This window comes from Dermochelys coriacea, chromosome 26, assembly GCF_009764565.3.
Source record: "Dermochelys coriacea isolate rDerCor1 chromosome 26, rDerCor1.pri.v4, whole genome shotgun sequence".
Classification (NCBI taxonomy): domain Eukaryota; kingdom Metazoa; phylum Chordata; order Testudines; family Dermochelyidae; genus Dermochelys; species Dermochelys coriacea.
The window spans coordinates 14,198,290-14,222,735 of NC_050093.1; the positions used below are offsets into that span (position 1 = coordinate 14,198,290).

The window sequence follows — 24,446 nt, forward strand, 5'->3', positions numbered from 1 at the left end:
CCCCTGCTTTCCCTCCACACCTTCTGTTCTCATCCAGCTGAGGCCTCCGTGTCCCCCTCCATCCCCGCGAGCAAGATGGAGACAGGGGAGGCCGACCGGTCAGGGAGCTACCTGCGGCAATGGGGTGAAAGGTGGAAAGGCAGTGCAAGCATCCCGGCAGTGAGACGTGGCAGGCTGCGAACTGGCTCCCTGGGGAAGGAGGGAGAGCCCCATAGAATCCTAGAATATCAGGCTGGGAGGGACCTCAGGAGGTCATCTAGTCCAACCCCTGCTCAGAGCAGGACCAATCCCCAACTAAATCATCCCAGCCAAGGCTTTGTCAAGCTGGACCTTAAAAACCTCAAAGGAAGGAGATTCCACCACCTCCCTCGGTAGCCCATTCCAGTGCTTCACCATCCTCCTAGTGAAAAAGATTTTCCTAATATTCAACCTAGACCTCCCCCACTGCAACTTGTGACACCTCATCCCTTGAGACAACGGAAATCCTAGAGCTCGTCCTCTAGGGAATAATCCCGGCCTGGGCCCAGGGAAACCAGGGATGGGACGAGCCAGCCAGCCAACTTTAGCTTAAAGGCATTAATGCTACTTGAGTCCGCCACCCTTGTCTGGAAGGTGATAGTACTTGCTTTAACGCCCTCCTCAAACACTTCTTCCGAGCGCTGTGCTCCTGATTACCATAACCCCCCAGCCCCTAGCCCAGGGCAGCATGACCTCCCACGGATCGCCAGGTTTAGCCTCAAAACAACCCTGAGCTTGTTCAAACACGTCAATCGTGTCATCTCGTAATCATCCTCTCCCCGGACCTCCATAAACCCTGTCTCATCAATCTTTCCTTCGACCTAAACCCCTCTAATCCAGTTAGTGACTTGGTCACCCTCCAGCCCCCGGAACTTCCCTCCAATGAAACTATATCTTCCTTTAACCAGGGCATCTGGAAGGAGACATTGCCTTCCACTAGGTTTTCTCTCTGCCACGCCACGTGTGGCAGAGAATTTTAAATGCTGGACCACTACGATGCACCCAGACCCTTCCCTCCTCAGTGCCATTTAAACTCCCCTTAACGAGCGGAGTGCATCACTTTAAACAGACATGCTCCATTCCGGGTCTACCTGTGAGCCCATGCACCTAATCAAAATCATCAGGTGAACAGCCGCATCTGTTGAAGTCTTGGTCATGCGCCCCCAGCCTCTTCCCCTTTGGGTATCATCTGCAAACTTAATGACCTTGCATGAAGGACCAGCCACCACGAAGAACACACTCACTGATCCAAACCCAGCTCCCAGTCATGCCTGTATCAGCCCTCTGAACGCTGACAAATGACTCCGTATTCACTGCAGAGGGACATGTAGCCTGACTTTGGTCAATTAAGTCCGCACATTTCGCTCTCTTTACCAATTGTTCTCACAATAAATAAAGCGATCAGAGGTGGCTGACAAGGTTTGCCCATCACAGACTGGGCTGGCTCGCCCCACTGACTGGTGCCACTGAAAGAATACAGCCTAGACATCCACGAATCTCCCCTCAAAGAGTTTCCGAGTACAGACGTCAGAGCTCCAGATCTGCCATTTTCAGCCGCTGGTTAGACATAGGCTCCAACTGGGGTGGCTATGTCTACACAGCAATAAAAGGTCGGTGGCGCTGTCTCAGAGCCCAGGTCAATAGACTTGGTTTGCAGGACTTAGGCTGCAGGGATAAAAATAGCCGGGTAGACATTCCACCTTGGGCTGGAGCCTGGGCTGTAAGAGGTGTGTCCGCCTCACCCCCTCTCCCCCCCGGCCCATTGGGTTTCAGAGCTTGGGCTCATCTCCACGGCTATTGACCTGGGCTTTGAAACTTGATGCCACGAGTGTAGATACACGGGTGTTTCCCAAACCCTGGATGCTTCTCCCACCTTCTTCCGGCCCAGCTGCTCGCAGCGTCCTGCACCCCTCTGGCTTCTGAAAGCCAAAAGCCTTTAGAGCAGCAGCTGCTGTTGGACCCATCTTCCCTCTCTCTCCCTGCTCCCAGCTTTTGACAGTGCTTTTCTGACGTCCACCTCTGCAAACTCCCCCTGAGATTCCCGCTGGGCTCTTCTCAGCTCCCAGCCCTAGTTATAAAGGATCTGCTGGCCAGCCTCCAGCCTCACAACCTGGCTGGGCAACTTGTGGCATGAGCTGGGTCCTACAATTAGCTAAAAGCTCCGGGAAAGATTTAGGGCTCAGATTTCAGTTCAGAGACTCATAGACGTGGAGGCCAGATGGGACCAAGACCTCCTGTCTAACCAGGCCAGAGAACCTCCCGCAGCGATTCCTGCATCTAGTCCAGAACTATGTCAAAAAAGCGAACAGAATGTTGGGAATCATTAAGAAAGGGATAGAGAATAAGACAGAAGATATCATATTGCCTCTCTATAAATCCATGGTACGCCCACATCAGAAATACTGCGTGCAGATCTGCTCGCCCCATCTCAAAAAAGACCTATTGGAATTGGAAGAGGTTCAGAAAAGGGCAACAAAAATGATGAGGGGTCTGGAACGGCTGCCGTATGAGGAGAGATTAATAAGTCTGGGACCTGTCAGCTTGGAAAAGAGTCGACTAAGGGGGGATATGCTTGAGGTCTATAAAATCATGACTGGTAAGGAATAGGAAGTGTTATTTACTCCTTCTCATAACACAAGAACTAGGGGGCTACCAAATGAAATTAATAGACAGCAGGTTTAAAACAAACGAAAGGAAGTATTTTTTTCCACACGATGCACAATGAACCTGTGGAACTCCCTGCCAGAGGATGTTGTGAAGACCAAGACTATAACAGGGTTCAAAAAGAACTATATAAATTCATGGAGGACAGGTCCATCAATGGCTATTGCCAGGATGGGCAGGGATGGTGTCCCTAGCCTCTGTTTGCCAGAAGCGGGAATGGGCAACAGGGGATGGATCACTTGATGATTCCCTGTTCTGTTCATTCCGTCTGGGGCACCTGGCACTGGCCACTGTCAGAAGACAGGACACTGGGCTAGATGGACCTTTGGTCTGACCCAGTCTGGCCGTTCTCATTTCTCCTGGCTGAAGCTAGAGCCTACATTTTAGAAAGAGACACCGATTCGTAACTGACAGACTCCAAGGATGGAGAATCCACCATATCCCTAGGTAAGTCAGTTACATTTCCTGTTAAAAGTTTGCACGTTATTTCTAGTCTGAAGATTTCAGCTTCAGCTTCCAGTCACTGGATCTTGTCTGGCTTGGTCTGCTAGACTGAAGAGCCAACTACTATCGATCAAGTCACTTCTCTGTCTTCTCTTGGATCATCTAGACTGAGCTGCTTTTGTCTCTTGCTGTAAGGTCTCCCCAGTGCAGTATGCAGAGGTAAGAACCTCATCCTTACTCCTACTCAATATTCCCTCCTTACACAGCTCTGGGTTGCATTAGCTCTCCTAGCTACAGCCTCAGACAGGAAGCTCACATTCAACTGGTTACCCACCAGGCTCCCCACTTCCTCCTCGGAGTCACTGCTTTCCAGGAGCCAGCCCAGAATCTTGTAAATGTGACCTACATTCTTCGTTCCTAGATGTACGGCCTTGCATTTGGCTGCATTCAAACGCTGGCTGTCCAAATGAGCGCAGCTCCGTCGAGCCAACCTGCCATCGTCTTTTACCACTCCGCCAATTTTTGTGTCATGCTTTTATAGTTCCTGCCAGACCAGTGTGTGACAAAGGAATTTTCTGTAATATTTTTATTAAGCCAATGTACGCCTCAGTTTCCCCTATCTTGTGCGTGGCTAGCCCACAGGCCCAGAAAGTGCTGTTTGGTCACTGGGCAGGCTAAGAGCCCTAGGTATGAATGTCACCTCGCTGTCTGACCCTGAATGAGCCATTAAAAAAAGGACTAACCAAGACATAGGCATCGACTTCGCAGGTGATCCGGGGCTGGAGCACCCGTGGGAAAACACCAGTGGGTGCTCAGCAGCTCTGTGAATCAGCTCCTCCCTCTCCCCACCCCTCCCGTGCTTCCTGCCAGCCGCGATTTGGTAGGGTTGCCAACTTTCTAAGGCACAAACCCGAACGCCCCTGCCCTGCCCCTTCCCAGAGGCACCGGCCCCCGCTCGCTCCATCCCCCCCCCTCCGTCACTTGCTCTCTCCCACCCTCACTCACTTTCACTGGGTTGGGTGCAGGGGGTGGGGTGAGGGCTCCATCTGGGGGTGTGGACTCTGGGGTGGGGCCAGAAATGAGGATTTCAGGGTGTGGGAGGGGGCTCTGGGCTGCGGCGGGGGTTGGGGTGTGGGCTCTGGCTGGGAGTGCAAGCTCTGGGGTGGGGCCAGGGATAAGGGGTTTGTGGCACAAGAAGGGGCTCCGGGCTGGGGCAGGGGGCTGGGGTGTGTGGGGTGCAGGCTGCGGGAGGGAGTTTGGGTGTGGGAGGGGACTCCGGGCTGGGGCAGGGGCATGGGAGGAGGTTTGGGGTGCGGGGTCCCAGTGGCGTTTACCGTGGCTCCCGGGAAGTGGCCACCAGGTCCCTGCAGCCTCTTAGACCCTGAGGGAGGTGGATTTCCTCGCCTCTCCCCCGGGAAGCTGAGCAACATCCGCCAGCTCAGAACAAAGGACTGGAGAGGTGTGAGGTGAGGGGGGTAAGAGTTGGCTGCTGGAAGGAGTCGGGGCTCTCACCTGCAGGGGATCTGATGAAGGTCAGATAGAGACAGAGCTTGAACAATGGGGTCACCACAGCTTGGCTGGGCTCTGGGCTGACCAGAATGGTCTATGCTTTAACTTTCAGTTCTCTGTGCTAACACAGGGACTTCCTATGCTGTGTTCTCAGTGATCAATAAACCCGCCTGCTTGGACAACGCGACTGGAATGTCACTGCAAATGCTGGGTGAGGCGCAGTAATCCCTGAAGAGCGTACACATCTCCACCAGGAGTTCCTCAGCTGGACTCGCTGAACAGAGCTCACGGTGTGACGCGGGACGGCTGGAGCCCCGGAGGTTCAAACGAAAGAGGCCACAAGGCCTATCCTGGGCAGGAAGAGTGAGACCTGTGGGGATCTGGCAGGCTGAAGGGATTCCTCCTAGAGGCTGTTGCAAAGCTGGGGCATAGCACTGACCCTGTGGATCCATGACCCAGACCACTGACTAGCCCTGTGCTGGGAAACAGCAAGACCCCACCACAACTGCCCTGAGAGGCCCCCTAGAAATGTCCCCAGTGGATGATGACTCCCCATTTACAACTAGATTTTCAGATCTATCAGTTGGCCAGTTTTTAATCCATGTAATACGTGCTCCACTGACTTTGTGTCATGCTGGCAGCTGACCTAGTGCCGATACACACAAGGAGCAACAGGGGCTTGCTGAAGCTAAAGGAGAACAACTTCCTAATGTTGGCCTTACGAGACATGCCCATTTTGCGTGGCGTTCTGCCCTGCTCTGGTGATGAGCCTGCGACAGCCTTGTGTAAGAGATTGAAATCCTTCAGCTCAGGCAATAGCTGTGTGTATGAAGATCCCTGGATCTCAGATTTGGCCCTCACTGCTGCCCACCCATCCAAGGACGTTTGCGGAAACACGACTGGGGGCTTTTCCCCATTTCTTCCTTCTAAAAGAACTGCTGCAACGATGCTTGAATGCATTCAACAGGTCACTGTTCAAAAGACAGGAGATGCATCATCCTAACAAGGCCCCCTATTCTTCTTAGTTATGATTTTGGCGACTTGGAATCCCAGTCCTGGGCTCTATTGCGCTAGACGCTGTATAGCCCAAAGCAAAAGCCCAGTGCCTCTGAATGAGTGAGTCTATTCGCTTACCCGTGGAATTTCAGGATGCGATCACATCATTCCAGGTTGGCTCGGAATGGACAAAGGGGGCAGATTTAAGATGATGCCTGAAATCTTCACTTGTACTTTCCTGACTCGAGCTTTAACTCCGCAACCTTACCACCACATTCCCCGCGTATTTATTCACTGCCTGCAGAATAGCTCTCCATGGGGAGCTGGTTAACCGACAGAGCCCTGGAGTGATTTGGATCTACAGCTAGGCGGCCGGGTTGTGCGTTAACCCAACAACTGGGAGTTTGGGTTCAAGTCAGATTTTCCTTAAAAACACGGGGTCTCTTTTTTTTTTTAAAGAAGCCCCTTTTTAAACCAAGATTTGCAAAAGAAAAGAGACAGTTTACATAGGACCTACACAAAACACTTGTTCACGGTTGTGCCCAGAGGTGGTGCGTAACTGTTGATAGTGGCGGGGGGAGGGCACGGATTTTTAACCCACTGCCCGCAAGAAAAAAGGGAAATAAAATACAAATATAAACCCTGGCAGAAATCTGGGGGTGGCACATGACCACGCAGGCCCCCCTCCCTTTGTTGCCTCTAGTTGCCCCTCTGGGACTGGGTCTAACCATCTGACCCCACTGCTGGAGCTATGCCAATAGCCTAAGGGTAATACCATAATCAAAAGCATTAAACCATGTTAATTTCAGGCTCCTGAAATAAAAGAAAGGCTAACCCAGTGGCTAGGATGGGGGGCCTAGCAGTTGGAAGACTAGGGGGTTGATTCCCTGCCCTGCCACAGACTTCCTGTGTGACCTTAGGCATGTCACTTAGTCTCTCCGTGCCTCCAGTCCCCAGGGATAATAACACGGGGAGGTGTTAAGATAAATGCATGAGTGTGTGTGAGGTGCTGAGAGACGCTGGTGCGGGGGCAAGACAGCTGGGAAGAGGCGAGCGACGCTTACCCCCAAACTCTGTGCCCATGAGAGAGGCTGTGATTTCTCCAGCTTCCAGGCAGGCGTCGCACACACCGGAGCGTGCAAAACGCTCGTACAGCTGGTTCCTCAGAGCCCGTGAACTCCAACAGCTTCACAACACAGTGACAGCGGGGCCTGTCCCGAAAGGCAGGTGGATGGGCTTGATCCTGAGCAGCATGGCCCTCGCCCCCTTCAATTCCCATTCGCTTCCTGGAGAGGCCCAGCACTGGTCAGGATTGGGCCCCCAGCAGCGAGCATGGTACAAAAGGGAGAATAGCCGGGCCAGTACTTTACAGGCCCCCTTTGCTGTTATTTATTGCTTGGCATGGCCCCTTCTCTCCAACCCGCTGCCGGAGTTGGCCCTGGAGTCACACGCTGCGGTTGTTATCTCGCCGTCTGTAGCCACAGAGATGACTGAGGTCTCAGACACGGTAGGGACGTGTCTCCCCTCCGGAGGAGAGGGAACATGGTTGAGAATTAACAGGCTCAGCAAGCAAAGGCAGGCGAGCCAAGCCATAGGGGAGTGGGCTCGTGGCCAGTAAGGGATCGCGGGTACTTTTCCTGCACCCATCACCGTGATATCTGGGCACCTCACAGTCTTCAATGCCTTTATCCTCAGACACCCCTGGGAGTTATCCCCATTGTACAAATGGGAAGTGAGGAACAGAGAGTCTAAGTCACCCAGAATCTGTGTGTCCCCCCCACCCACCTCGTGACACCATTGAGGAATTAATGCAATTTCTGTTAAAAGACAGTTGTGAAACTTCATATGTCATCCTAGCAAAGCAAAACAGGCCTGTGGAATTCATATCCTCACTTCTCCTATAACTCAGCCATAGACCACGCCAGGTGCCAGCTCTGTGGGCGCACGCTGAACGGGACAGGTCCATCGCGAGACAGCAAGCGTGGAGACCATGGTCGGTCAGGAAAGCCCACAGGTACCACATACTGACCGGAGTTATTTCATGTCTGTTACAGGTGATTTTCAATTTACCCCTCGGTAACTGTTTTGGCAAATGCTGATTCTTTAAACGCAACCACTGAAATGGCTTGATCTGGCGCCCAGTGAAATCAGCGGGCGTGATAGTGTCACCCGCATAGGAGAATCGACACACACACACAACCCTGAGGCCGGAGTTCTGCGGCCGGTGCGAATGCAGGAAGTCAGACAAAATGATCAGCGTGTCGCCTGACCTTAAAGCCCATCCCCATGTCGGGGCGGCCGCAAAGCGAAGGATTGCCCCCTCCTCCCCTCTGCGGCCGTGGAGAATGCAGGTGAGAAGGGGAGGCCGGCAGATTTCCCAGTCGGAGCAGCCATGGAAGGGAAACAAGCCGAGCGCTAAGCCTACCTCTTGCAGAGAGCTTCTTGGTGTTGATAATCTTGGCTGCGTACTCATGGCCGGTGCAGAGTTTGACGCAGCGTCGCACGACCGAGAAAGCCCCCCTAGAAAGAGGAAAAGAGAGAAAGAGAGAAAACTAACTTCCCAAACTCTGCACCTGGAGAGCTCAGCAGCAGCCCGCCGGGCCGGCTGGGAGAGGCCCTTAGGCTGCTGATTATCTCATTGGCTTAATTTCAGTGTAACCAGCACACAGACATGGAGACTCCTGGTGCCAGCTCCGACATGGCACCGTGATGGGCAGGTTTGCTGCCAGAGGATCTAAGGCTGCAGCAGGGCCAGGAGCCAGGGAAGAAAGGCCTGCAGGTTTCGCAGGGAACGTTTGGGGGGTATTCCCACTATACGGGGGTGACCCAGGGACCGCTTGATGTTCAATGTCAAGGGCTCCCTCCATACAGGGTCCGAGGGGGTGGAGCCTCTCCCAGCACAGGGGGCGGAGCCTCTCCCATTCAGAGGGAGGAGCCAGTCCACAATGCATTGCAAAAAAATGAACATTAGCATATCACCCCCCAAACACCCATCAATCCTGGTCCCAAGCCAAGGCCATCAGTGCCCCATAGTGCAGCTGGGCAGGACTCACCCCCCCCACACGCACACACACACTTGCTCCCATACACCCTGGCAGCCCCCCTGCTCCCTTTCGGGACAACCAGCAATTAGCTGCTGCTGCGCTCTGTGCTGTACAGCACACCAGATACCAGCGGGGCTGGCCCAAAGAGCAGACGGGCATGGGGACCGAGGGGCAGCCAGCACCATGCAGCCCTCAGACAGGAAGGCAAGAGCTTGGAGCTCCGGGTTTTAGCATCTGGGATAAAAATTTTCTAAAGCAACCTAAGTGATTGAGACACCCTCCACCCTGTTTTCAAATTGACTTAGGGCCAGACTGCCCAAGGCACTGAGGTGCCTGAAGACACAGGACAGCGCTTAGTAGGACATTCAGAGGCATCTAAGCAGGTCAGGCACCCTGTCTCCCATGGGATTTAGGCACCCAACCTGCTTAGGCACTTTTGTATCTCACTAGGTGCCTTTCTGGGTCTTTGGCAATCAGGGCCGGTAGCACTCAGCAGCCTCTGCCTCCCAGACAGCCAGTGGGAATGGGGCTCACAAGGGCAGGTCCACACTGCAATGAAAAACCCAGCACAGGCCCTAGCCAGCTGACTCCAGGGGCCGTTTAATTGCAGTGTAGACATTCAGGGACCCTTCCCCCTTGCAGGGTCCTACAGCCCACGCTGCAATGAGACAGCCCCTTGGCCCACGTCAGCTGGCCCAGGCCCGCCGTGGGCTTTTAACTGCAGCAGAGACGTACCCTAAACGCCTACATCATTTCTGAAAGTAAGACTTAGGCTCCTGGGTCACTTCATTGCTTTGAAAATTTTACCCCTTTGACACTTGAAAATTTGATCCATGGTGCGTATGTTGCACCAAAAAACCTGAAGCCATCTTAGGCCCTGCGAGACTCACTCCTGCTGGAGGATTCATTCCAAGGGCAGTTCCCTTTTTCTTTAGCTGCACTTCCAAAACGCTTTTTAAACCCCGTTTCCCTCCCCAGCTACAATTCCCTCATCAGGAAACAGCATCTCCCTGAACACGGGGAAAACCAGGTACGGGGAGACCTCCCTGACCCAGCCCGTCTCCCGCTGCCTGGCTGGGATTTTGTCAGCTCCCCAGCCGCGCATCTGGAGATGCCCCACCCCCACCCCCCCGCTCAAAGGATAAAGGACAAAAGATGCTGAAATCCAAATGTGCTAATGCCAGGATTGTTCTGAATCAGGAAAAGCGGCTTCCAGGGATGAGGGTAGTATTTACTTGTTAAAGCCTAGTTATCAGCATACACAGGTGGGCAGTGCAGGCCCGGTGCAGCCAAAGAGGGTCTAGAAAATACTGCCAGAAAGTGGCAGTGGGTGGATTGGCTCCCGGGAATGCAGGCAGCTAGCCAGAGTTGCTACGCAGACTGCAGCCTGTCTGAGGCTCTCTAAAAGCCAGAGCGGATCACCGCAGAGCTAAGCACTGAGCGTTCCCCAGGTGCACAAGGGGAAAGCGTTGGTGTCCCTAGTTCCTGGATTTCTCTCTGCATTGTGATCAGCTGGGAGGTCTCCTTAAGACAAGCCAGTGGCTCTGGGGGGCGTTAAAGACCTCGGAGCCCCAGCTGAATTCTCCCCTTCGCCACAGTCATTGCTGGGCAACCGGCTGCTGTCCTCCACCCCAGAGGTGGCCGCATCGCCAGGAGGTAACTTGCACGAGGGAAGCACCACTAATAAATCAATCCCAGCTCCGAACAGCATGTGCTGTTGACCTCAGGCTGCCACAGTCTGGTGAGGGTAGTCTCCCTTCCTGCCCAGGAGATCCTCACCAACAGTCTTGGACACCTCGAGGGTCAACACCCCCTGGGAGTTTTTTTATTTATGCTTCCACCCTGTGGAAGAGCCTCTACCGACAGCGCCCTTCAAACCAGGGCCCTTTCTCCCAGGAGAGATCTTGCCCTTCCGGTGGTCCCGTCTCCCCTCCCCTCTGCTAGCCTTCTCCCTCTGCCACTTCCTTCCCCTGCTTTTTAACCTCCCCTCCCAGCTGATGGGACAACCACCTCTTTAGCCAGCCAGCCTACGCTCTGATTAGGAAATAAGTACTCTCCATTCCTCCCTCAAGTCTTCTCTAGGGGAAACTAATCAGAGCTTAAGTGACCGGAGTGCTGGGACAGCTGTTAGTTCTCACTCTGTCACACTCCACATCATCTTGCCCACCCCAGCTGCTCCCCAGAGACTGCTGCTTCTTCAAGAGCTGCAGCTCCCCAGAAGGATGAGCTTCATCACCAGAGATTCGGGAGTGCCTGGCTGGGGGAACAAGGGCTGGGGCAGGATCACACTTCGCACCTAGCAGGGCTAAACTCTGCCCGAAGGGGGCAGAACACAGACTTGGGACGTGTCTGTAGCTTTGAGGCCAGGCCCCACAATGTACTTCCAGCCCGCCCAGCTGTATAACACCCGCCTGCAGAGCGGGGCGGCCGATGGCTTTTCCGGTTTGCTGGAAGTTCTGAGAAAAACATCAACCCGAAAACAAGATTTGCCAGAATTTCCAGCCACCAGCAAAAAAATCAATGATAATAATTTCAGGGCGAACAAGAATGTTTTGTTTCAATTTCGAGCGCTCTTTGCCCCATTGTTTGAAAACTAAAAGGAAAGGCCATTTCCCAGCAAAAAGTCATTTCCAATGGAACCGATCACCCCGCCCTCCCCAGCGGTCTTGGCCCAGTTTAGATTGGCCCTGGGCAGAGCCGTGGGGAGGGCGGGGTGACAGTTTTCAACTGAAACTTCTGAGTTGCTGTCTGGGCAGGAAGGCAAAGGGCACCCAGGGTTCCTGGGGCACAGGGAATGGAGACAGACCCCCCCCATGCTCTTTGCTGCCCTGATACACATCTAGCTATCCTGGCTGGGGGATGAAATGACTAGCTGGGGGCTCAGAGCCATAGAGTGAAGCCAGGCACCCCGTTCTCCCTGCAGGCACCCATTAAATGCCTTCCCTTTCCTCTTTATTTATTGCCTGGATCGCAGCAGTGCCAAGAGCACCTGGCATGGGCCAGGACCCCTCTGCGCTAGGCGCTGCACGAACAGCGACGGCAGAGAGAACTTCCAGCAGAAACCAATCTCAGCAAATCTGGGCACCTTCTGCAGGGGGGAGCATGAGAGTCGGAGCCCCCCTCACCAAGTCTCTTCTGGGCAAGCATCTCAGTTACTTCCCCCTCAGTCTTCCCTACAGGGAGCGACGCCTCAAGGAACAGGGGCCCCAGTTGCCAAGCAGAGACACAGCCCCCCACACACACACACACAGCCAAGGGGAAGCCAGGCCGTGCTGCGGGAGGCCCCTTGGAGCAATTCCTGCCACGCATGGCACGGGATCCCCACACGAGGCTTTCAGCTTGGGAGCATTTCTAATGATCTCTGCCCCCGGCTCCTCCTTTCTTTGCAGCGCGGAGCGGAAAGGCTCTGGCCGGACCTGGCATTGGCACATTCCGCTCGCAGAGCCGGCGAGTGCAGATGGGCGAACGCCATGCTGCTCTGCTCAGACGCCTTCAAAAGCGGGAGGAGCACAGGCAGCAAGAGGCGCCTTCCAACCGCAGCCAACAGAAAGGCAACCTGCAGAGAGCAGGCCCTGCAGGAATTCTCCAGGGCTTCCCCCGGGACCAGCAGGGGGGCAGGCAAAGCAGACCGGCTCACCTAACGGAGGTGGGGCTGTGGGGATTCCCAGATGGGGACGTGGCCCAGATCCGGACACACCAGGACAGCAGCAGCTACGCCCAGCCAGGGGCCGCAAGGAGCGGCTTACTCCCCCGGCCCTGTATTTCCCACCCCGGGTCCCCGTTCCCCAAAACCATGTGCAGGGTGCGCGATTTTTGACCCTGCTCAGCGAGGTTTTCTGCTCCAAACTTCTGGACTTAGGAGCTACCAAGGGGTTGGCTGGAAGAGAAGAACAGCCCGAGAAATTCCTGAGGCCCTGACCTCGGGGAGGTCACATGGGCAAAGCAACCCTCCGGACCATGGGACAAGCAGGCTCTGGACTGTGGGAGCCCTTGGGAGTTCAGCTGTTTGTAGAGCACCTGCCACACCAGGGCTCTGGTCCCACCCATCGGGCTCCGAGGTGCTACAAACACATAACAAGCAACGCGAGGATCTGAGCACCTGGCAAGGGATTTGTCCCCTGGAGCAAGGCATCAACCATCTCCATCGTACAGGTGGAGAGCTGATGGCCAGAGACAGCCACCCAAGGTCAGACGGGAAATCAGTATCAGAGCAGGGATAGGATCGTGCTCTAACCACTGAGCCATCCTTCCTCAAGGGCTTCCTCCTACCACTGCGGGGCACATGGCTCCTTGGAGTCTGAGAGAGGAGAGGGGACATAAGAACGGCCATACTGGGTCAGACCAGAGGTCCATCTAGCCCAGTGTCCTGTCTTCCAACAGTGGCCAGAGGCCAGGGCCAGGGCCAGGTGCCCCGGAGGGAATGAACAGAGCAGAGAATCATCAAGTGATCCATCCCCTGTCGCAGCTTCTGGCAAACAGAGGCTAGGGACACCATCCCTGCCCATCCTGGCTAATAGCCATTGATGGATCTATCCACCATGAATTTATCTAGTTCTTTTTGAACTCTGTTATAGTCTTGGCCTTCACAACATCCTCTGGCAAGGAGTTCCACAGGTTGACTGTGCATTGTGTGAAAAAATACTTCCTTTTGTTTGTTTTAAATCTGCTGCATATTAATTTCATTGGGTGACCCCTAGTTCTTGTGTTATGAGAAGGAGTAAATCACACTTCCTTATATACTATCTCCACACCAGTCATGATTTTATAGAACTCAATCCTATCCCCCCTTAGTCATCTCTTTTCCAAGCTGAAAAGTCCCAGGCTTGTTAATCTCTCCTCATACGGGAGCCGTTCCATCCCCCTAGTCATTTTTGTTGCCCTTTTCTGAACCTTTTCCAATTCCAATATATCTTTTTTGAGATGGATCTCCCAGATCTGCACACAGTATTCCAGATGTGGACGTACCATGGATTTATAGAGAGGCAATATGATATCTTCTGTCTTATTCTCTATCCCTTTCTTAATGATTCCCAGCATTCTGTTAGGGAGGATGTCTGCTAGGGGCCTGGTCGGTTCCCCAGGGGCTCAGGCTAGGCCAGAACGGACCTCTAAAGAAGCAAGACACTTCAGTACCATGGAGAGAACACGCTCAGGTTCCATCTGTACCTGGCAGAACAAGCTGCCCCGGTATCATGACATGAGCCCGAAGGGTGCCAGCAGCTGTGTCCCTAGTTGTCTGAACTGTTCGGAGTTAACAGGGGGATTATGGCAGCGTCTAAATGCACCAGTATCAAGGCTCGGGGCCCCTCTATGCCAGGTGCTTCACATGCCCCCCTGGCACCACCTTCAGTAACTCCTCTTCTTCCTCCCACCCCAGCAGGTGTCTGCAGACTCCCCTTAGCCATCGCTTCGCTGAGCCTTCCCTGGAAGTTCCCCCCTCCAGCCTATCTGTGTCTCAATGGCAAGCAGGCACCCAGGACCAGATGCTGTGTCTCAGGGACAGTCGCATCAGAGCTACCTCAGATTGCTTCCTCCCTGCTCTGTGACCTGATCCTTCCTGGTACAGAGCCCCAGACTGGGCTGGCCAGCTGTGCTGCCAGGTTTGCTGTGCCTACTGGAGGCCTTGTCTGCACCACACACCAAGCCCCATAACTATCGCTGGCCACAGCTCCACTGGCAGAAGCTGTAGTGTAGACGAAGCTGGGTCTAAGACAACACAGAGGTGAGTCCTGTCTACACTACAGAAGGCACCAGGGCAGCTGCACCCGTTGGCAATTCCCAGTCCTGATATTGCTGGGGCAGTTGTAGCCTACATGTTCCGGGTGTTACTGCCTCTTCCATGGTGGAAAGGGCCAGTTTAAGTGTCTAATCAGCATTTGCTGATCACAGTGCCCAGATCTGCAGCCGGAGAACCAACAGGAGACACGGCCCCCGCTTGGCAGACGGCATCAGTGACTTTCCTGAATCCAGTTAGACATGCCAACCCCAGCTCCTACTTCATCCACCTCCCAGACCTTCCTACCAGGTTCTCCCTCCCAGGGGGATAACATGCCCCCCACCCCACCTCCGATCGGTGTGCCCAGCTCAGCGTTCAGACCAGCCCACCCCTGTCTCTACTGCACTGATCCCAGCCCCAGCCCCTTCCTGTGCCCAGGGGAGTGGTCCAGTCCCAGCGTGCGAGAAAGGGACGGGGACTGACCAGAGCCCGTCTCAGGCTGCTCCGGGGGGTGAAATCCCTGGACACGGCCCTGACTAGCAATCGACGACAGGAATGGCCGACATGCCACGGAGCATTTAACCCCCAGAGCAGGGCTCCTGTGCCTGGTTCAGCACCCATTATTCCAGGTGCAGAAGGGCCTATCCAGGAGCTCTTGCTTCTGGCCTGCCGGCAAGAAACAGCATCCTGCATGGACTGACCAGCGAGATTGCCCCCCACGCCTCCCCCATATTAAAGCATAGAAACCGCCACCCAACCAGCACCGGGGTCTTTATCAGAGCCCCTCCTGTCTATCAGGCTGCTCCTCTGGCCCCCATCGCGGCAGCGCACTGCAAGAGATGGATCATCACCCCCCCAGGTGGTGGGGCAGGAGTCAGGGGAGACCCAAGGCCCAGCTTAGAAGGCCCAGGTTTATAAAGGTTTCCAGGCTCTGTTACGCTCACGTTGCAACACCTAATGGGTTTAGGAACTGACATCTCATTCCCAAAAAGGGTTTAGGCATCTGAATGCCTTCAGAACTCTGGGCCTCAGTGATTAGCCCACAGCCCCCCAGGGAATCAGTCTGGGGCCGAGTGGGGAATTGAACCAAGTGCCAAACTAGTGCCAAGTGCCAGACTAGGCCACCCTTTCTCTCTGCCCTCACCACCACCCAGCACCAGTGCCCAGAAGCAGACCCCAGGTTTGCTCCCCCTAATCCTGCAGCCCCCTCCACAGAAGGAATCCCCCCAAAATCTGGCACTCCCCTCACACTATAAACTAGAAGCAACAATGCTGAGACCAGCAATCTCCCCGGGCACATTACAACCTCGGTGAGTTACAGGAGCATCTACGCCGGCCAGTCACAGAGCAGGGCCCTCATTGTGCTAGGCACTGTACAAACTCGGAACAGACAGACACTCCCCGCCTGGGAGAGCCAGTAAGCAAGACAAGAGACAATAGGTGCATACAGAGGGGAGAGCACAGTACGAGTCAGTGTGATGGCCACCTGCCCTGTGGCAGAGACCTGGTGTCGGGGAGTGCGGAGATCTGGCATCCCCATCCCTTCAACTGGAGTTAAAGCTGAGGCTTGGCTGGGAATAAGGGCGACCTCCTCTGCCCCTGAGACCTGTGCAGGGCGACCCCTTTGAGCACCCTCCCCAGGCAAGGCAGGCTTGGGGTGTCCCCCAGCAGTTCTCCAGCGTCAGCGCATCTGCTTCCACAAATCCAAAAGCCCAGACCAGCTTGGAAAGGCCCCCTGAACAGGAAGCACCATCCAGGCCTGCCAGGAGACCTGCTCACCCCCTTCTGCCATTCTAATTGCCCTTCCCCACTGGCACCCGGGCCCCACCCGCTGCAAAGATGGCACCAGCTCTCCCAGACAACCCAGCCCCGGGAGAAGCTCACCCAAGGCTCTCGGTGGGCTGGGCTGGTGCCTGGGGAGAGCTCAGAACCAGCCCAGCCAGCGCTCCCATTGGGACCGACAACAGCAAACTGGGGCAGGCAGCAAGCAGTGGGTCAGAGGCCCCAGCATGGGCACCCTGGAGAGAACAGGGGGAAGAGGGAACCACTCAGTGTCCCTGGTGCCTCTGATCTGGGCCAGCAGCAGCTAAAGCCAGGACTCCTGGGTTCTTCCCCAGCTCTGCCCCTGGGTAGGTCTGACCTTGCCCATGCCCTGCCCCTCTGTAAAGGGGAGGGGGGCGGGTAATGTAACCCACCTCGCTGCAGGAGAGGCAGCGGGTGCTGGGCTAACGCCAAGGAAGGGGCAGGCTGAGGATGGAAAGCGCTGGGGAAGGATCATGGCTGACAAGCCTGGCAATGGACAGGGGGCAGCGGAGGGCACTGCCTCCTCCTGGAGAGAGTCAGCGACGTCAGTCGCCTCCCTGTGTGTCATAGTCCCCGTACTGCTAACCGCTAGGGGAGATTCCCAGGTGGGCGGGGGGTCTGCGGCCCCGCGGAGCCACACGCCTTAGAAACCCCAGCAAGCGAGGGCAGGAGCCGCCGCCGCGGGCCCGCACAGGGCGCCGGCTGGGGCCCGGGTTCGCGGGCGCAGTCTGTCGTCGTGGAAACGCCGGGCGCCCCGGATTGCCGCAGGGGGGCGAGGAAGCGAGCGGGGGCGGACAGCACCGGCAGGGGCCCAGGATGGCCGGGGCCAGGAGTTCCCCCGGCTGGGATGAGGGGGGCCCTGACCGGCCCCCAGAGCCAGCTGCAATCGAGGAACCGCCCCCGCCGCGCTGCTCGCGGGCCCGGAGGGTCTCTGCAGAGCCTGAGCCCTCCCCGTCCATCCAGAACCGAGCCTACCCCGGGGGGTGGGGGCCAGGCTCGCCTCCTGCCCCGAGCCAGCTTGCCCGTCTCCACGCCTGGCATGTCGGGGGCAGGGGACCCGCACACTCTGCTCCCCCGCCCAGCGAGATGCCCCATCCCGGGCACGCAGCTGGGGCACGGAGCGGGCTGGCAGAGCCAGCAGGGAGGCCGGCGGGGGGGAGCGGCAGCTCCCAGCTGGCCCCCCCGGGGTCCGGTTTGTTCTGCCCCGCGGGCGGCCCGCAGAGGGAAGGGGCTGGGGGCCTCGAACTCGCAGCCCTCCCTCCCCCCGCTGCTCCTGGCCCCGCAGAACCGCGAGCGCCGGGGGGGGGGGGGATTTTCCATCCCGCTGTCTAATCCCTGCCCCCTGCAGCCCCGAGACCCTCGCCCGTGGCCGGGCTTCAACCACGGCTCATCGCCGCCTCCCCACCGCGCACCGCTGCGCTGCCCGCCGCCTTTGCTCCCCAGCTCTGTGCCCCAGCGGGGCTCGGGCCCCCGGGGCTGCAGCGGGGCATAACCCAGCCAGGCAGCGCCACGTCCACACGAGCCCGGCCGTGCTCCAGGCCAGCTGGGGCTCCGCGCACCCCAGGACGGCCAGGCTGTAATCCCCTCGACTGCACTCATCCCGCCGTGCGTCCGCCGGGATCCCCCCTCCCCGCCCCCCAGCCTGGCAGCAGCACCCCCGCCCGGGGGCCGCCACAGCCTGGGGCCCTCGGGCTGCACGGGAGCTGCAGGGTCGCCCCGATGGCTACGGCCCCCCGTGGACGCACCGCTCGGCGTGGCCTATAACCCCCCCGCTTGCCAGCCCTGCAGGGCCGGATGATCCCAGTGTCTCCCCCCCCCCCCCAGAACAGCAGATTCCCCCCCCCCCATGAGGGTGCTGTCACCCCCGGAGGCGCTGCCCAGCCAGGCATCCCGTCCACTTCTGCCCACGCCCCCGCTGCTGCGGCTTCTGGGCCGGGCGCCGTGTTTCTCCCGGTCCAGCCGGCCACGGGGAAGCGGGCAAGAGCCAGCGGCTCGGGGCAGCGCCACCAAGGCCGAGCCTTAACCCCCCTTCCCGAAACCCGGAGCCGAGCGCCCGCCGGTGGCTAGCTCCGCTGCGGTTCAGCGATGCCCGGTGTCCCGGCAGGGAGCCGGTGGCCCAGCGGGAGGACGGGCAGTGGCAAAGGGAGGGTGGGTGGAGCCGCCACCTGCTCCGGAGCTGGCAGAGCCCCGCAGGAGAGGGAGGATGGCAGCTCCCGGCAGGCCTGACTGGCACCGCAGCCCAGGGGTGGGATAACAAGGGCAGGGTGAGCTGGGGGGGAGGCCGCCAGCTTCTGAACAGGGCCTAGCCCGGTCCTGGGCTCAACCAGAGGGTTTGGGGCTAGTCAGACTAAACGGTGCCCACTGGTCTCGCCCCAGAGGCAATGCCAGGCCAGATCAGCCGTGGGACCCCACTCCTGTGTCAGACACTGGCACCCTGTAGCCACCAGTTCTGGGGAAAGCCTGCCCATGGGGACATTCCCCCTAGAGACTGGTTCCCGTGCTGAGGCCAGGCTGGGGTGTTAGGTGGGACCCCCTTCTTTTATACCTAGCTGTTAATGCCTGTAACTGAGAACCGTCTATTTCACCGTCCAGCTAACTGTCCAGTCCTCTCGCGAACCTCACTGAGCTCCGGACCTCGGTCAGATCTTGGGGCAGTGAGTTCCACCGGTGTGCAATAATTGTCTTTCCTGGTTTCAGGCAGCTGCCTTTCAGTCCCACTCACCGCCCCCTTGTCCTTGTATGATGATGAAGGGTAAATATCGGCGCACCTGCTCTATCTTAGACCCCTGTGTCTTGCACCTGTGTCATTCACTGGTTGTTCCACCGGTCTTCCCCCCAAGGTAGCAGATAGAGCACTGGAATGGGCCTTGGGAGACGTGGGTTCTATTCCAAGCTTTGCCAATGGCCTGCTGGGTGGCCATGGGCAAGTCACTCTGCGCCTCAGTTTCCCCATCTGTCAAATTATACTGACCAGCCCCCTCCCCGGGAAGCACTGTGAGAGCTACTGAGGAAAAGTGCTCGATAAGAGCTAGGTATCATTATTAGCTGGGTTGTCACAGTGCCCTCTTTGGAGTCTCCCCCATGGAAGTCTCTACCCAGGCTCGCTGCTCTCTGACCCCCACCCCGGGAGTTCTGCCATACCTGCGCTAACCTTGCATGACCCCCACTCTACCCGCCTTGCCTGGCACCTCCTCCCCACATTGACTTGACAGGTAAAGGAGACCCTCTCACACCTCCATTGCTGGGGAGAGGAGTGAGCCCTCCCCACAAGGCCCTGCAGCTGGGTGCAGCCCTTGCTACGCTAGGACAGGCAACGTGGCCTAGTGCCTAGAGCAGCTCAACCGGAGAGATGGGTTCGGGTTATGCCACCGGCCCACTAGGTGAGTCATTCGCCTGCTCTGGCCCTCAGTCTCCTCACTTTGAAATCCACTGGGGGGGAGTGAGATGGAAGAGCCAGGCCTTCCTTGCTTCTTCGGGGGGTCGGTCCTGCAAACGCCCCTCGCCAGCCCAGCTGCTGCTTTTCACCTCCTTGGCCCCGTTCCTTCCCCAGCACGAGCCTCGTCCTTTACTTCTACGCCCCGGAGGGTGTGCCAGGGGGGCAGACAGGCAGGGCCTGCGCCCCAGGAGCCAGGCAACTGTCCTGGTCTCCGCCCAGCCTGAGCTTCCCTGGGAACCCAGCAGCCCCAGTTCCAGCCTCTCCCTAATGGATCCTGGAAGCCACCCGCTGTTTATTCCGCGATTTCCACACACCGCAGCCGAGGTGGGCTACTATGTATTGGCCGAGCTGCCTCGGGGCAGGGACCTACATGCCACACTATGGCCTCGCCCCCACCCGCCAGCCCCCTCCACGCCAAAGGGCCTTCGTGCAAAAGTGACCCTCCTAGTCCCCCAAGGGATCAAAGCTCGGCGCCCCCGAAGGACAGGCTAGCAGGGGGCGTGCTGCAGGAGACAAGAGGGCAGCCACACCCCTGGCATGGGTACATCTGCGCAGGACATAGGAGCCTCACAAAGACAGTCCTGGAGTGCAAGTGCAGGCACACTTAGCCAGGGGCAGGGAGCCAGGTCACCTCTTCAGGCAGGCTGGGCCCAGACCATACAGAGACCCCAGGTCGCACTGGGCTCCGAGCAGACTGGCAGCCACAGTTGATCCGCTTAGCTATTTCGAACACACCCGTCACCCTGATATCTGAGCTCCACCACGGTCCAGGAGCAACCCCACTTCGGCACCCGCCGGGCAGCTGCTGTGTCCCTGCAGAGGGGCTTAGTCCTCAGGCCTGGACACACCCAGCGTGGCAAAGTGAGAATTTGCTGTAGTATTTTTATGAGCCTGGCCTACTCTGAAACCTGGCGTGCCTCAGTTTCCCCATGCATTGGGTGGCGACCCGATGGGGGGGAAGAAGGATTCCATTTGCTCTCAGGGAAGACGAAGGGGCATCAATGCAGTGGGACGAACAGGGGGGCTCTGGCTGACCTGGGCACTGAGTGAGAGGGAGACGAAGTTCACAGCAGGTCTGCTCTGGGCTGACCCGGCTGGGCTACACTTGACCCTTCCTTTCTCCAGGCCAAGCTCGGGCCGTCCTGCGCCGCCTTCCAGGGGACCCACAAACCCGCCTGCTGCAAAGGCGGGGCGCGGGGCCTCCTCCCGGCACAGCGTCCCCGGCTCCGGGCGACGGGCCCAGCGGAGCTTGAGGAGCCCCCCGGGGCTCAGGCTCCGGCGGCTGCGAGGCCCAGCCCCCCCCCCACCCCCCCCCCGGGGATCTGACCCAGCCAAGAGGTTCCTCCGGGAGGCTGCTCCGAAGCCGGGGCGTAGCCAGGAGCGGAGGAAGCCTGCCCGACAAGCCCGTTCCGGAGCAGCCCTGCGGCCCCCGGCTCCCCTCGGGCCCCCCGGCTCCTCTGGGGGGCGGGCTCCTGGCCGGCATTTCCAAGGCCCCCGATCTGGGTTGCGGCACCCACGCCGAATTCACGCCTATCAAAGAGCCTCCAGAGAAAGGTGGAAACCCGGCGGTCGGGGCTGCAGCAGGAAGGGAGGGTCCCCCCCATACAGCTCTGGCAAAGACCCCCCCACCCCCTCTCCGCGCCATCACTCCCGGACGCCTCCAGGGCACATTCAACATCTGGGCCCGCCCTGACTACGCCTCTGAGCACCCCACAATCCTTCGCCTGTTTCTCCATCTCCGGAGGGACGGGCCGAGCTGCTGTCCCCGGTGAACACATGGAAACCGAGGCCCCAGAGACGGGGTGACTCCACAGACGCCAGTTCCGGTCCCCCCCCCCCCCGTGAGCGAGCCCCCGGCCCCTCTCTCGGTAGCAAAGAGGGGACAATCTCTCTCCACACCTCTGGGCAGAGCCCACCTGGCATCTCGTGTTGGTTTCTGGGCACCCCCGACTAATACAGAGCATTCTCCGAGCGCCTAGAAGCGCCAGTCGGGGCCCGACCCTGTTGTGCCAGGCGCTGGACAGACACGGAACCGAAAGAGTCCCCACCCCAAAGCGCCGGCCGTCCACGTAGCAGATGTAGAAAACCGGCAGGGGCTCCCAGCCGGGCAAGGCAGGCGGCTGGGAGCTGGGGTAGAAGGAAAGTCGGTGAGAGCTAAATCCGTACGGCTCAGCCAAGCGGCGAGGGAGGGGGCAGCGGGATAACTACTGGAGGACGTTTAAACCTTCCAGGCACGCTGCGAAGTCCCTGTCCGTTTGCAGGTCTTTGGGAAGGGGGGGCGGGGGGGTTGAGGCAGGTCGTTATGGGGTTGCCAGACTTGCATTAAAGATGGAGCAGTTTGCAAGGAATGGAGCATTTTCAGGGGTTGTGAAACGCCAGGGCCAAGATTACCCCAGTTGGGGAGGGGGGCTCAGCTGGGGCACCCCAAATTCACTGCTCAGCTTGAGACACCCCCAAAGGTCCTGAGTCTGGGCTAGCGCCAAGCACCGCCTCACAGGAAACCTCAGCCTGGAGACGCCCCCAAAGGCCAGTGACTTCCGACAGCCATGGAGCTAACAGGTGGGGGGGCCATTCCAGGAGACGCTCCCCAGCAGCCGGACCTCTCGGGGGGGGCAGCTGGGGTGGGGAAAGCCCCCTTACTAGGCAGCACTGAGCGCCGGCCCCCTGGCATGAGGCCGGGTCCCAGCGTGGGCGTGCAGATGGCAGGGTGCCCACCTCGCGCGCTCTCCCAGTGGCACAAGGGGCAGAGACCATGGGTCGGCCACACACGGCAGCCCCTGCCCCTTCTCACCGGAGGGGCAGCTATGCCAGCCCCCAGCCGGGCACGAGCGACCTGTGGGGGGGAGGAGGGAGGGAGGGGTGCTGAGCCAACCCGCCAGGGCAGCTCCTCTCCATGCCCAGCACCCACGGGCTGCCCGCTCTGTGGCACCGCTACACCGGAGCCCTGGGCGCAGGGTATTTCCCCGCTGATCCTCCCAGGGGTGGGGGGGCCTCCCTCCAGCTCCCCTCCCCCTCCTCCAGCGCCAGGCCATGGTGCGGAATGCAAAGAGGGGCGATTGCTGCCAGCCTGGGGCAGGGTGCCAGGGTGGGTGGAGCCTTCCCCAGCCCAGGGGCATCACCAAGAGCGCCCCCCCAGCCAAAAAATCAGCGGCGGCGGGGGGGGGGCGTTTCTAAATGCAACTAATGACCGAGGAGCAAGAGCAGGCTGGGGAGGGCCGGTCCCCGGGGCTGCGCCGGGCCAGACAGACAAACCACTGCAGTGGGGGCGAGGGGGCTGGATGAGCCCCGCAGAACCGGCTGCAGGAGCCTATAAATACGCTGCGAGCCCAAGCCGGAGAGGGGGTGGGGAGGATCCAGCGCCGCAGGGGAGCCGAGGGCGGCGGTGGGGGGGGGGGTGGGGGAATTGGTCTAGGGTTTCTGGCACAAGGCACCAGCTGAAGGGCTAGTGCCATTCTCCAGATGGTTCCCATTCCTCCTGCATAATGCGTCATGGCTGCGAGCTCCGGCCGGCAAGCGAGCCCCCAGCCCCTCCGCCCTGCTGCCACCCGCGGCCGGGCGAGGGCTGCCCACTGCCCAGCTCCGGCACATGGCAAGTCGCAGGATGCCCAAAGAGGAGGTGGGGACAGCTGGCAACCAGAGCAGCCTGGGCCAGGCTCCCCCCCCTCCCCCCCCCCACACACACGGGAACCCCCAGCACGGTGGCACCCCAGAGCCAGCAGCCACCTTCCAGCCACCCCCGCGGGGCTTCCCTCCCCCCCAGCCCGTGCGCCAAGGCGCAATGGAGAGCGCACCCCTGCCCCGCACCCGTGCCGGGGGGGGGGCGCAGTACCCCCGGCTCCTCCCATCAGGCCCTGTAACGGGGGGAGGGGGAATGACCCCCAGCTTCCCCCCCCCCGAGGGGCGCAGGCTCCCCCCCGCCGCCCGTGCGCCCCGCCCCGGGGCGCGCCGCTGGTTCCAGACGCGGCTCCTTACTTGCCAATTTCCTCGTACAGCTGATACTCGTCGGTGAAGCGGGTGCAGGTCACGGTGGTTGCCATCGCGGCTGCCGCTTCGCTCCGCAATGAGCTGGGCTCCGGCTCCGCCTGGCAGCGGGGGAGGGAGGGGCTGGCAGGGGCGGGGGCAGGAGCCACCCAGCCCGCTGCGCTCCGAGGCTCCCTGCCAGCGGCGATTCCCCCCCCCCCCACCACACACGCCGGTTCCGCCCCCCCCCACACACACCGCATCAAGCACCAGCTCCTCGGGGAGGGGTACGGCCAGCCCAGCGACCCCTGCACCCAGGGCATGGGGTGGTGTCAGGCCCCCCAGGGCAGCCCCAGTGGAGGGGGTAGTGCCAGCCCCACATCGTTAGGGTCCCCCCCCCACCAGAAGCCAAGGAGCCTCCCCATACACAGAGAGCCCCCACTTAGAACCAGCCCCTCCCCCCAAAGCACCCCCCCAAGAGCCCCAGGGTCCCCAGACTCCACAATTTCCTCCCCACTGGCACCCCAGGGAGCCAGAGCCCCTCCCTGGAGACGGAGAAGGACACAGACCCCTTGGTGTTTGGGACCTGGGCTCCACTGGGAGGGGAGGTTGGGGGAGATGGGGCATGTGGTCTGGTTTTTGCTTGACCCGTCTCTGTTTCTTAATGTGGCCAGCCAGGCAAAAATACAGGCCATGCCCCAGACAGGGCATCTGCTGAGGGCCAGGAGCTCTGCTAAGGAGGTGACACCTTCCTTCTGCCCTAGGCCCCTCCCTTCTGTATCAGCCCCTCCCCCCTGATCCAGAGGTCATGGGGCTGGATGATAAAAGGCCATTAAAGCACAATATAGCACCGCTG

General features: G+C 58.9%; 1 protein-coding gene across 9 annotated transcripts in view; it reads right to left on the minus strand.

Moving 5' to 3' along the window:
* Positions 1 to 23,805, minus strand: part of CAMK2B (calcium/calmodulin dependent protein kinase II beta) — a 144,433-nt gene extending 120,628 nt beyond the window's left edge. For 7 of the 9 annotated variants that reach the window (XM_038384715.2, XM_038384713.2, XM_043502965.1 and 4 more), the window contains exons 1-2: positions 23,603 to 23,758; positions 8,057 to 8,151 (exon numbers count right to left, since the gene is read on the minus strand). In XM_038384715.2, coding sequence (XP_038240643.1) covers positions 8,057 to 8,151; positions 23,603 to 23,667 — 160 coding nt within the window. In that variant the 5' untranslated portion in view covers positions 23,668 to 23,758. Of the gene's footprint in view, positions 1 to 8,056; positions 8,152 to 23,602 lie in introns of all 9 variants that reach the window. The other 2 variants (XM_038384708.2, XM_038384710.1) reach the window with 2 other exon arrangements.
* Positions 23,806 to 24,446: the final 641 nt, after the last annotated feature.